Here is a 15113-nt window from a genome sequence, read left to right as displayed (position 1 = left end):
ATTTATTATATTAATAAACATTTTACATTGAATATTAATTACCTATTATGTTATATTGAACTATACTTATTACAAAGATATTTTATATTTTACATTTAGGGTTAGCTACGTATTTATTCGCGCGCCCTCATTTTTAAACACGCCAGAGTATTGCAAGATATTCTGCCAGTCCTAAGCCTGACCATGTGTGAAAGGAAATGAGTGTGTACGCAAATGACACTTGGTGTTATTTTGGGTAATTACATTGTACGTAAGTGAGAAAATTTGTAACTAAAAATAGACTGTACGCAAATGAGACGTACGCATCTGCCACAGGATCCCAGTGGCGTGCCGAACAGTCATTTTTTGAGGCGATTGCCTTAAGGGAAATTTGGGTGGGTGGGTGGGTGGGTGGGTGTGTTAGTATAGATGTGCAACTTATACCTAAAAAAACATAATAATATTTATTATTTTGAATAATAAAAAAAAATAGTGAAAAAACTGTTGGTGGTGGGGAGGGGGATCAAATTGTATAAATGTATAGTTTGCCTCAGGTCTGCTTGTCAGTTCGGCACGCCACGGCTTAGTAATATTAAAGGCTGATAGACCGCGTCTTCGCTAAAAATTGTTTTTTGTACCTATGCAATGTTTTTATATCAATGAATTCAAATTTAACACATCCATTACAGTGCTCTTTATAGACACCTGATGTGCTTCAGAGCGTTATCCATTTACCCGATTTTTTATTTTTATAAACAAGGATTTAGGTGCTTCAACAACATATGGGATTTCTTACAGTAAAAGTTAAATTACCTACATTTAAATAAAAATGAAATGTTACAAAATGACAAATCGGAAAAATATGTGTCATTTACGTCTCAATATTTTCAAATGATCTAGAATTCTATTAGCAATCAGTGGAAAAATGTAATCATTTTGCCTCTTGGTTTTCATGTTTATACACACGCAGACGTCAAACAGTTCACAGACTTTATGGCAAATCCAAGATTGAATACCGTTATGGTTGAAAATTTAATCAAATGTCGAAAATAAGATATTTTTTTTGAAAGTTTTCAATTTTTTTTCGTATGAAATCATTCTAGTGTGGGTAGACGGTTTATATCAAGAAAACAAAATATTTCCATCGCAGAAAAAAATCATTAAAAAAAGTTTTTATTAGCTTTATTCAAGAAAAGTCTGTATACTAAATATAAAATATTATTCAATTGTTTTGTTGAAAAAAATTAAATTACCGACATTAATCAACTTTTATATTTAAAATCAAAAAAAAAACAAATGAACAAAATCGCAAACTTTGTAATTCATATAATACAAATATAAATAATATAATATATTTTTACAAAAACTTGATGAATTTACGTTATGTTAAAGTTATAAGTTTTACATTTTATTTATTTAATCAAAAATACAATTTGAGATATCAAGTCGTTAATCTAAAATAATAAGAATATTTTTAAAATATAATTGCCAATAACAATAGCACTATTCTAAATTTCGCAGTTCTTAATTGTATTACGTAAATACGTACGTATTTTATCCATATACATAATAGTTTTTCAATTCTTTTGCAAAAAGCCTACATGGCAACAATGAAAATATTGTTTTATTTTATTTTTATAATAATAGAATTTTTGTCCTAAAATCAGTCTCAATCGATTTATTATGAATATAGTGAGCATGTTTTTGGTATTGAAAAAATTCCGCTGATACGTCTTCTGAAGACATTTGAGTACCACCTACCTAATATAAAGTAATAAATAATAAGAAAATTACAAATTGTTTTCCGACTTTATTTTATGATGTACCTATTTGATGAAAACATTCAAAGACCACTAGCTAAAGTCAATTTATCCTGGATAAATCTTAGTCTTCAACTGATATTCCACATCCACCCACCACTAAAAAAATTTAACCACGTCGTGTCTGTGTGAACGCGCGCTTTGACTGTAAAGTTTTTTTTTTCATAAAATCAAGTATCACCATGGGGTTGCAACACTGGAGCTGTTATTGCCGTAATATGTTAACTTTGATGTATAGAAAGTATATTATATGTGCGGACATTGAACGCAAACTTCATCAGCTCCGGTGGGCACTATGCAATTTCGAATCCTTTTCGAAAGCCGTAAATAAATATAAACGTTTTGTTTCGGAGTCGTTGCGCATTATATTAGTTTCTCTTTTTTCTGCGGCTTTATATAGTGGCGGTGCCGCCGTCGTCGCCGCCACAGTTTTGTTATGTGGTATAAATTAAAATTTACTACGCCCGGTGGAGTATTAGAAAAATAAATACCGATTCTCGTAATTAGTTTAATGGTGGTGTTTTGTGTTATTTCGCCCTGAAGGGTATTGCCCCTTTGGATTCTTCCTTAATTATAAATTAATGCGCCGTTTTATTAAACCTGTGGGTTCCGGTGCATGGGATTTGTGCACGGTGGTTGCCAATTCAAAAAATAATGTATACATATTATATAATATATTTTATAATAAACTTTATTATTATTATTTTTATTTTTAAATATATTGTTCGCGTTATAGAAAAGCATAATATGATTACTAGGTAGGTGCATACATAACCAAATCAAATCGTTCCGAGTTCCGAAGTAATTTACAATACAAAACGGTTTCATGATGGTGTATAATTATTATGACGATTGCTACTATATTTAGCTGTTTGCCAAGAGCGTATTAGGTAGTGAGGAGGGTGCAATGGAGAGACCCTCCCCCTGCGATTTTTTATTAGGGTTTTTAACGAATACGATATTCTTTTGTCGAATTGTGCACAAACAAAACTATATACGTCATCTCAAATTCTCAAGTGGTTTTTCAATAGAACCCCCTCCTTGGTGTGTACATATTGCTATTCCATCGATATGCGATAAGCTATTGATACGTTTTATAATCAATAACCATATATACAGTGAACTTAAATCGAATGAAATGAGATTATTTATTTTTATGACAGAGAATTATAATTTAAATCTTCAGTGTAGTCATAAAACATAATTATAATACAATGAAATGAAATGAATATTTGAATTTATGAATTTAAAAAACTTTTTTTTATTAAACTTTAATAATCTAGCAAATTGTTATGTTGATGAAACATATTATTGTCATGCTGATACATTCACTTGAAAATAAATAATTATAATTAGTTTTTGAATGAACACGCCAAAACACAATTCGATGTGCTTGATTTTACAAGATTTTTATATTTTGTACTACCTATGGTCTATGGATATACAATATACATATATATATATATATATAAATGACAATCACAAGAATATACTACCTACTATTGTTTTCGTACTTATTGTTTATATAATTATATATTATTACTATTTAATATTTGTTACATTCATCACGTACGTACCTAACAATTAAAAAAATATCTAACGATTGGTTAATATTTCAGGTACAAATAAATATATTTAATCAACTACCTAGTCATGAATTTATAATAAAAACATAAAGACCATTGGTCAGTTCTGGCCATTGGTCTGATGGTGATTTAAATTATAACATATTACAGATCGTATCTACTATCTTGTCATTAGATTCGATGGGTTAGTGAGGTGTGGCCAATTTTGAGACGATTTATAATTGTTTCTTTTCTTCTGGAGCAATCTGATGGTGAAGCGGCCATGGGAGTGTTGAAATTTTAATTTCATTAAGTTTAGTCGATTGTTTTGACTAATATTGTTGCCACACTTTGCTAGTGTGATTTTTTTATGTATATTTTTTGCGCCATTGTAAGGTAATCCTGGTATAGTGATAGCTTTAGGCGAGCTGCGTGAAAGTTTTGCGATCTCGTCGACTTTTTCGTTGCTTGCTTACTATACTTTTGTTAGTTCATGGTTTTAAATATTTAATAAAATGGTCTTAACATTTAAAACACACTGCTTTTAACAATTATTTTGGAATTGCAGAAGATATAGCGTTATAATGTGTACCTAATATTTATATCGAAATGAAAATATTATTGTATATAGTGTGGTTTATTGCACAAATATATTACTTATAATCTGTTATGTGCATATATGTATAAATATTGTATATTATAATATTTAGCGTAACTATTTGTTTGAACAACGATGGTGGCGTTCTTACTAAAAACCTAATGAATGGTCGACAATGTTTGTATTACAATATATATTCCAACAATTATTTATTGTTATACTCCGTGGTTGTGGTTTATCCAGCATATATTCTTGTTCTCCCACCGCGATCGTCGAGGTTTTGGTCCAGCACGTATAGTGTGCTGGACATAGCTGGATATAGCGTATATAACGATCGCCAGGACTCATTAGGCCGGGCACATTAATCGGATCAGCCCCTCTCTACACTTCTCTAGTCACCCCCACAAATCGAGTGGCGAATAGCCGACAGATTGCACGTTAAGCCGCAAGTATAGAGTTTATATATATATATTATATTTTACGTGACTGAGTGTGTGTATGTGTGTATACGTTATATCTACCTATTATAAGTCCAAATAATCGCCAACAATATGTATCCTTGCAGCTCTCTCGTTGTATATATATATATATATATAGGTGCCTACCCTTTGCCACCTTATCATCACGGCCCACAGTAATATTCGTTTATATATTATATTACTAAAGCCAGATCAACAAAACGGCCCTAAATAATTTCTAGAAAAACCCCCGTGGTCTTGATTGTTTCCAATACATTCCATACATTGTGGTACATCCCTTGGCGAGAGGTGCAGACGGGGGTGCTATTGTAATATTATACGTAAATGGTAACGAATATTAACGCGTTTACCGTTCGTCAAATATCAATAAAATCGACAATACACAAACGTGCATCGTACATGTCACAAAAACAATGTTGATTTTACAATGTTTGACTTGTACACAAAACGCGCGTCCATTCATCTCTCTGTAACAATATATATATAATATGATATAAAATTTGAAACGTCAGCCAATAAAAATAAAATACAAAAAATACCAATACGGTAGTTTCAAACGATCCTAAATCAAACAAACGTGTTTTCCACTACTTTATATATATATTTATTTATATATATTGACAGGTTTCCATAATTTGACTTTGAAACAAAATTGACATCAACTTTAAGTTAAACGAGAAAAAAAGTTCAAAAATATATTCTAGGTTTCGTAACGTTAAGTAGAAGTGCATTTGAAAGTATTTTATATCGATATTAAAACTTGTAGATATTTTAGGATATATTATTATTATACATTTATACACTATAATAATATATGACGATAATACCTATAAAAAACATAAACTTCAAATAAATTCAATCCGTAGGTATACAATATATAGTAATATATACTATATAGTCATAAAGGTATACTACGTCATAATGCATTTCAAGGACAAAAACATAAATGGATTAAGCTTAAACTTTATATTTCATGTTTTTTTTGCCTAGAGTTAAAACAATAAACACAAAATATAATAATATTTAAGTTCGACTTCCGAGACAAAATCCAGACCATCCCCTTCGATTGATTAAATTTATAGATTGTTAAAATCTCACTTACGAAAACATTATGTTGCGTTAAAATAATTGTTTATAATTGATAATAATATATATGAACGATAAGCTCGACAGATGAAAGTGAAAAAGCAATCGACTCTACAACAACAATATATGCGTAACCCATGGCACGCTATATGCACATCAATTTTCAATAGCATTACACTTGGAAGTTTATATGCAATAGTCTATTCAGAAAGCTAGATGGTTAAAGGAAATGAGGCGATATCGGACTCTGAACAAAGAACCACTCTGGTGGAAAAACTAAGACATTTACATTTCAAATATTGACAATGTAGATGATGCATGCCGTAGGCTTCTAGCTTAAATAAATTGAGACGTTTGCAGTATAGATTAAAATAAAATGTGTGATAATATTATAGATTATATATAGTAACAGATACACAAATATAGGTGCAATTAGTTAGATTGATAAATAATATTATGTTAATTTAAAATTTAAAATTAATTTGTAAAATTAACAAAAAACACATTTTTGTGTGTAGATTAAATTGTTTTGGATGATCATAATAGTATAATATGTTTGTTTCAGAGTATGTCATACTTAGTACACGCCTTCAATGTATAAACACATTTATTTCCATATATTTAAAAGGAGTCATGCATAAATTCTAATTAATTAAAAAAAAATATAGTAGGTATCTACGCAATTTTTTTGTTTTATTATAAAACTCAAATACATGATATAGGGAAAATAATGGTATTTTTTTAAACAATACATAAATAATACGTATCCTATACCTACAACAATACATAAATAAATGGTTGGAAAATATGCAAACATATTTTTCACATAATATACAAAAAACAATTAACCATTTAACTATTATATTACGATTTTTTATTTTTTATGAATACTTGTTGACACGATATTATAACATAAAAATGTATTATTTAGTTTTCAGGTAGGTATCTACAGACCATAGTACAAACTAATTTAGTTAGTATACTGCAGGTTGAATAGTAAATTCAAACTGGCAACTCCCTAATCACGGTCTTGCTGTTGGTTAAGTCCAGGCTTCCGTGGCTATGAACGTGATTTATTAAATTAAGTACTTAATTGAATCTAATAGGTACATAACTACTACTGCAGCTGTCGAATCAGGGCGGTTTATCCACATAAACCACTCCGCGACATTTGACCAGTACCTAGCTTATGGTTGTACGGAAGTTTAAGTCTGTGTTTATTATAATATAATATTATGTACCGCAAGCGCATTTAAATTGTACCGGAAGTCTAAGATCATCCATTCTTGACATTGCCGTACTTTGGACGTCCATCATTTATTCACCGGCGGTGGGCTTTAAATGGCCACGGTAATGGCGACGCGAGGCTTAAGTGAATATTTTACGTATTTATAACTGCAAAATCGTCCCACGGTGGCAATAACGATATTATTCCAACCCCTTTCCAACTACCTTGGCTGTAATAGTGGTATAAGAACCGTTTCGGAATACCAAAAGCATATGAAAGCTGATCGGAGACAATGCCGTGAAATGTGTTTTAGTCCCCTAACTCCGCCCCTTCCCACTCTAGCGGTGAAGTCGTTTAAATGAATTCTCCAAGACACGTAGAGACGTTTATTTTTTTATTTTATTTTTTATTTTTTTTAGCTTTTAAAGTTTATACTGAAAAAACCATTTTTAACCCGGAACCCTTCCCCGTGGGATTTTTCCACTGAAAAATGTCTGCATGCGAACAAATGAAAATAGCACCGTTACTTGTTTAAAAAAAATAAATACATATACATACGTACGATGATAGTGAAGGCTACAGAAACAGTATGGTGTACCTACTGGTGTGTAACAGACATCACGTCGTCAGGGAATCCGGAACAGCGAAGGAACGGACGGAGTTCTGAACGGTTCGCCACTATGTTTATTAAATGTTTTGAACATCAGCAATCGCAATTGTTTGGAATTTTAGATTATAGACAGTTTAGTACTTTTACAGTACTACAAGTCTACAATTACAATACTACATATAGTACCTATTGCAATATTGTGTTTCTATGTGCAGGAGATTTCAAATAATAGTATATAAGTACACAACTTAATTTTTTTTACAAACGAATAAATAAAAATAACCATAATTCTTAAGTAAATCTGCGTTTTAGGAATCATTAGGCTTTAAGTAATATAATGATTATTATGTAGGTACGTGTTACAGTCAAGCCGTTAAGTTATTTACTGGCGTAGACGCGACTCGATGCTTAAGTGTGTTAAGTACTTTCACATTGTTTCGTCACGTTGTTAGTTGTTAATGAACGCTAAAGGTCTGTCTCGCACGTACAACGGTTATACAGCTCTTATCATCGCCGTCATGTCTCAGCTATTCATCGTGCAAAAAGTTTAATTATAAAAATTAATTCAAAATTTAGTCTTTAATATTCTAATATAAATGTTTAATACTTACGTGGAACTATTTTTTTTAACGAGAAAAATGTATAGTAAAACAAAATATCTTAAATGTAATTCGTGAACACATTATTTCTATGGCCTGAAAATAATTATAATTAGTGGGTCAAGTTTATTTTGGAGTAAATACTTTATGTGAAAAATATTATATATGATTTATGTTACAGTATTTCCAAGGTTATGGAGCATCAAGCTATTGGCATTAAGACTGTTAACTCCAAAAATTGTGTGCATAATAATATTGTGCGATTATTAGAAAGTTCGAAATTTGTTCTTAATGTGAGTGGAGTATAATACTAGCAATAAGTTGAATGCTTTTATTATAAGAAAATAACATTAAGTTGCTAAAGTAAAAAAATATATAAATAAATAAAATGTGAATTTGATTAATTTCCTATATGGCTATATTATAGAAGTTTTCAAAAAAAAATTGAATATTACCTATCTCGGACTATCTATATCAATATTTTTTCACGTTAGAAGTTAAGGTTTAAAGGTTAGGTTAGGTATGAATGTACGATGATAGTAAGTTACTTTAAATAATAATAGGTATGAAAATATATTTCTAACACTCATTCAAATATCTTTTCAAACATGCATAATGTTCTTCACGCGAGGAATAAGAGTTTTAAATAATGTAATTTTTTGTTTTTATTTGTTAAAACTATGTAGAATAATTTGGCACAGATGTTACAAATTCTTTTTCTCTGTATTATAAATTATTTCACGTTATATTATAATGGGAAATTAAATTAAATTAACTGTTTAGTTACAGAATAATATATGTTCTTTATGTAATATAAAAATACCATACTTGAAAACTAAAAATAAAAATTTTAATAAAAAAAAAAAATAAGAAATATATTAATATAGCTTCTGAAGACCAATTTTATTGAGAAATAAATATTGAATCATATGTATAAATCATTGAATGATATTATTTATTCTTATGAAAATATTGGTGTGACGAGTGTAGTTGATTGGGTTATACATAATATTAAACTATATATACAGATAGTACTGGAATTTTCAACTTAAAATTCTAAAAGGAAAAAAAAATGTTGTAGATATATAATTAAATACTTACCTATATGTATTTATATTTTAATGTAAAGTAAATATTATTTTACCGACTTTGTATAATAACTTGCATGTAATAATTATTATTCAAACAACAAACTTGTGAATGCTACACATTGTATTAGTAGATGAATTTTAAAATAATGGTTAAATTAATAATAAAAAAAAATGTATTAATAAAATATAATCTGTGATCTTATAGAAAAATATGTACCTACGTTTGACGTAAGACAATATTATATGAAATTATTTGTTTATAATTAAAATTATTTTTATCTGGGAAATATGATTAAATACATTCTTCCTGTTTACATGAGAATACTATGTAAATAAATTGATTTTTCCTCACTGAATCGAAGGAATATTTAGTAAATAAAGGTATATTTTATTATATTTAATTTTGGTAGATCACGTATAACATAATAGAAAATAAATCGTCCAATGCACCGCTATATTTCTTCAAAACGTAAAATATCACAACCTACATGAAATAATTACAGTGATGGATAACTCAGTATTTATTCGCATTCGTATAAAAATACACAAGCATATTTATTCAGAGTTAAAAAACTATATAAAAAAAATATAATGAAAATAGGTTATTAAATAATTGTTGTTTTAAAGAAGAAGAACGAAGTGCAGAAAAAATATTTTTTATATAAATATATGAAAATATTTAAAAAATACGAGTTGAACGGCTGCTTATATATTTTTTTTATAGTAAATACCTATATTTTTTCTCAGAACAGTCCTTTTGAAGAGACAAACAAATAAACAAAATAAAAATCTATAGGTAATAATTAAACGTCTTAAATTTTGTAAGCCATGTAGCCCGAGATAGATATGTAATTTATAAATGTGTGTCTAATTATATAATATAAATTATACAATTATACTACCTACCTAGGTACTTTTATCGAAAAAAGTCAAATAATTATATTAATCAAAATATGCCCATTGTTGATTCTGTAAAATAAAATTGGGATATTCTAAACAATGTATACTTACAGGATATTATATCATACTAGCCCATCTAATTAAACCATCTAACCACGGGTGAGAATTATAATATATAGATAGGTTCTAAAATATAGTCTTATATTGGTCACCGGAATAAAAAAATCATGATGGATAAAGTCCTTGATGAGTGAAGTTTAAAAAAAAAAATAGATTTTGTATTATATAACTGTATGTATAATTTATTTAGAACGTCCTACTATCATATTCTTATTCATTTATACTGTTACTTTAATGTTAAAGGTGTAACCCATATATTTGTAATAAATAAATAAATAAATGATATGTTATAATTACTATAAACAAATAATCTATCTATATATATATATATATATATATAAGAATCTAACTTGATTTTGGAGACGAAGGTAACCGGTTTGTTTGTTTATTTATTATAAATATTATTGTTATTATTATTATTATTAATAATTATTTATTTATTCGTTTGTACATACTTGCATTTTGCCATTTGAAATATAAATTATTCATTGAACAAATAGTTTATTGTTACATTTTTTTCTACCTTCTCTCTATTCCATAAAAAAAATAATAAAATTTACCACTCCAGTGGTTGAATTCAAAATGTAGGATATATAATGTTCAGAAATTAACAATAACAATAACTACAATACGTAATTATATTATATTATTTGTATTAAATAGCCAAAAACTAGTCATATATTTTTAAATTAAATTATAAAAAAATAATTTCTTCCGGAGGAAGGTCGGGCAGCTAGTATTATAATAAAATAATTATTAGCTAGTGAGATCTTGATACATGTGAGACCTAACCTTTCTCCCCTAAGACAAAATCCTAAATACACCACTGCGAGGATATAATATTATCTTGAATATATTATTACCATTTTATATCATCATTAACTCTATTGATAACCACGACCTTATTGGGTTATTTAAGGGATTTGGTATAAGCAATTTTGATGACATTTTTATAAGAATAAGATTATTTATTTATTTATATTTAAATTAGACTGGTTTTATTTAGTTTTAAGGACCCAATTACATGAATAGTAAGACATTATTTCCACTACTAAATTATTAGACATTGTATTATATGAGAGAAAACAAAATGGAACTAGGAACTTTTATAGATTAGTGATACCAAATTAGATGTCTATAAATCAAGAAAATTACTTGATGAATGAGACAACTAAAACAACTTTGAGAAGGATCAAAATGATAAAATATGTAAAATGTAATTATTTGTCAATTAGGTATTAATTCAAAGTATATTAAAAGTAATTCCATGCATGTCAGTATCAACAATTTATTATAATTGTTGCGTTATAACAAGATTATAATGCCTTACACCGTAGGACAAACTTACTGAGACATTATTTTCAGTAGCTTTCTCAAAACATAGAGAGTAACTTCATCTATATCATAGAATTAATTTTATATCAATACTCACTAATTTTTTATAAACAAATCAATAAAACAGAAATATGAATCTTTACGAATGCATGATTTGGATTGTCTTTAAGTTATCGAAAAATAAAAATAAATTTGATTTAATTTACTATAAAATATTATAATTATACTTATAACTTATATTATACCTAACGGTTGAGTTTATTTTTTAAAGAATTTGTTAGTTTGAAGTTTAGTTTGAATTAATACGATTCGAAACAATTTGTTGCATTCGAATTCCAAATATCGGTATCATAATCTTAGGGCAATAAGTTTAGAACTAGAAAACGTAGTAGGTATTGCATTTTTGTTGATGAAACTTTTAATAGCTTATGAAATACTGTCTAGTTAAAATTGTATTATTTCAATCTATATAAAGGGGTAAAAATATGAGCTTAAGTATACATATAGTTTACGTTTTGAAAAAAAAATAGATAATATTTTAGGAATAAAGGTAGACTTTATACACAGAATAAAAGTCTTTAAATTTATTATTTTATCAAATAGGTAAGTCACTTGTTTGTAATACATTCAATTGAAAACATTTCATAAATGAAAATTTTTACTATAATGATAACTGATATTTGTGTAGGTACATTGTATTTGATGAGTCCTATTTACTTATTTAGTTGTCTATAAAATCATTGTTTTACTTCTTTTTTAATTTATTTATATAGTTAAGACTGTAAGATAAGATATTCGGGTGAACCATTTATTAAAAGTATTTTTATTTAAATTTATAAATATCAAGGAAGATTGAAGAAGTGCCAAATAAATACTTTTATTAGGAAGTAAACCAATTTTTAATTTTATTAATGTAACATATACCTACCTAATATAAGGATCTAAATAGGAGACTAACCTTTTTCTTGGTTTTCTTGGTTTTGTATATATCTTTTATGTGTTATAAAAATATATTTTTATTTTGAGATTGGGTGCCCACCGGAAAGCTGCATCCTGCAGTTTTCTACCCCGCCAGTGCCATCACGGTGACAGTTGAATTGGCTGATGGCATCGCAAGGTAAATCCCCAATGGACCGTTAAATTGGCTCACGAAAAATATATAATTTAATTGACTTCCAAAAACATAACATAATTTTCTTCAACTGTGCAGTGCTTTCTAATAAGTAAGCCGCGGGGAAACGGATGGAAAAATTCTTCAACAAGCATACAGTAGAGACTACCATTGGAACTTGGGAGGTGGGGATAAATAAGGGAATGTTCAAACACTATTCATGACACGTAGGTTGGTTTGTAAAAATAGTAAATCAGGTACATGTATAAAGCGTAATATATACTACAGATAGGTTGTTGTTGTTGTTGTTTTTTTTTTATCGATCATTGAGCTCGACAACTATGGCCATTAGCTGTTTGTTTGTTTTGTTTATAGGGGAGGGTACTGTAGGTTGGTAAACACGTGTGTTTGGTTTTTGGCAGAATTTCAAATTGGGCACCCGTAGGCCGTAGGTTTCTGCCATGCCCGGTTGGGGGATGACGGCCTCTCTCTCAAGACAGTTGCCTGCCCAGAGAGAAAAGCTGCCCGTGGTCGAGATTCAAACTGGCGACGGTACGCACCGGAACAGACACCGTAGTCTGATCGGCCACTCCGTCTCCCACTACAGATAGGTATTAAGTATTAACGTACTAGGCATAATCTTAAATTTTCAATTTTTTAAAATTGTATCGTATTATACAATAACTTGTGTTAGGTACGTCTTGCATTCTTGCGTGCTTAAGTAGGTACTATGTCAATTATTGAGAAATATTTGTAGGATGATTGTGATGTCAAAATGGCACGCACTTCTGCTATATTATAATATTAACAAAAAGAATAGGGACTCCCGTCATCCCTCAATTCAATCGCTGTACATAATATATATATATTTAAAGAAGAATCCATGGCATAATCAAAGCCCGAAGGGTTGGTTCCGTGTTTGATTCGAAATCGACCGAGACGTTAGCTTAGCTGTAAACCTATATAACAATATTAAACACTCAATAATATGCATAAAGGTAAATATTATTATAAAGACGTACACGCTATTGTAACCGCTTGAAATAGATACAACCGCTAAACACGCGTAAAACCAAAATATTATAGAACAGTCATCATAATATTGCAGCAGTAATCGCCGTCGTCGTCAACAATAACAACAACAATGGTTGCAGTCACCGTTATTAAACTATTATCATATTTGTACACCTATATAATATGTAAAATATATGTATAGTTACAATTCGCCGTCGTAACGTCCGCTCTCGTACCGCCGTGATCCGCCGAGGCGCGTTAACGACGGAGAGCCGCCGCGGCCTACAGAAACGGCTTAATTCGAGTTTCTTCCTCCACCGCCGCCCCGCCACCCCTCGCCATCAAACCAAGCCACCACCACCACCATCGGTACTACTCCACCCCGCGCACTACTACTATTATCCCGCATTTTGGATGGGTGGCGTGCATGTGGGTGCAGCATCAGCGGGTCGACGGTGGGCGAGCGGACGGGCGTGAGGGTGTCGTCCGCGGCGTGCGCGGGTCGCCCGTGGCAACGCGTCGGTGCGATGCGCCGCCGACCGTGTGCTCTCTGCTCCGCACGCAGCAGTACGCGCGACGGCCCGACCGCGGAAAAGCCCATCATCCCGACGATAGTCCGGCCGCGCCGGGAAAGCGCATTTCCCGATAGTCGTAGTCGGCACAGTACCCACCACGGTGACCAACGATCGCGAGCTCCGCCAGCTCCTCCGTCGTCTGGTCGTACGCCGTGTATTATTGGCCTGAGCGCCGCCGAATAACGCGACAACGTAACCATAATAATATTAAAATATAGTGACCACGCTGTCGCACTAAACTTTGCGCGCATAATATTATCACCGTCGTTGGTTGTCGCACGAGACTTTACGGAGCGATAGACGGCAACAGCGCTGTAATATTATTGTTATAAGGTTTAGATTAATTTTTCGAATTTTTTTCCGTTTCGAAAATCCAATTTCGAAGTATTCTCATACAGGCGAGACCGCGGCGCGGCCGCTCATACCACGTTCGGACATGAAGGACGCCGACGACTGTTGTGGGACCACCGTTTTCGGGTGTTTTCCGGGCGCGAGGCGCAAAAATAAACCGGCAAAGGCGAAATCGCCGCCGCCGGTACAGCACTTACAGGGGGACAGCCCGGGCGGCTCGGTGCAGGCTTTCTACCGGCAAAACCGCGGAAAGTCGTGTCGGAAAATCATGCGGTTCAACGGATATCCGAACAAAGTAAGTCAACCGTTTACCGCCGTTTGTAGAATAAATTATGTTTAATTATATTATAATGCATATTGATTGTGCCCCCTCGGTCACGTTACACGTGTAGTAGTTGTCGATGCTCTTGCAGTAAAATTTGCGACTGCACTGACCGTGAAAATGTATGACCTTAACGCGGCTACCACTGTATAAATTACGATAGAATTATTATGTTCTCATAAATCAAATTTTGATTTTAATATGTTTTCATCGTCGGAGCAATGATTAACTGCTATTTGTTACGTCTTATGTAGTTATGTGTCGATCACTATCGATACCAATTTTATAACTTCTATAAATTATAATTCAATAATTATTGTAATATAATTT

The 15113-nt window shown here is 30.9% G+C and overlaps 1 protein-coding gene across 1 annotated transcript in view; it reads left to right on the top strand.

Annotated features, from left to right (window-relative positions):
• Nucleotides 1-14092: 14092 nt before the first annotated feature.
• The window catches only part of LOC100574537, a 50917-nt gene continuing 49896 nt past the window's right edge, over nucleotides 14093-15113 (top strand). Inside the window, exon 1 of the mRNA XM_003243685.4 lies at nucleotides 14093-14756. Within this exon, the coding sequence (XP_003243733.1) occupies nucleotides 14547-14756 (210 nt within the window). The 5' untranslated portion in view covers nucleotides 14093-14546. The remainder of the gene's footprint in view (nucleotides 14757-15113) is intronic.

The sequence above is a fragment of the Acyrthosiphon pisum genome, chromosome A2, assembly GCF_005508785.2.
Source record: "Acyrthosiphon pisum isolate AL4f chromosome A2, pea_aphid_22Mar2018_4r6ur, whole genome shotgun sequence".
NCBI classification, from domain to species: Eukaryota; Metazoa; Arthropoda; class Insecta; order Hemiptera; family Aphididae; genus Acyrthosiphon; species Acyrthosiphon pisum.
Note: the sequence above shows the minus strand (reverse complement) of the source record. Positions and strands in the feature narration are given on the sequence as shown.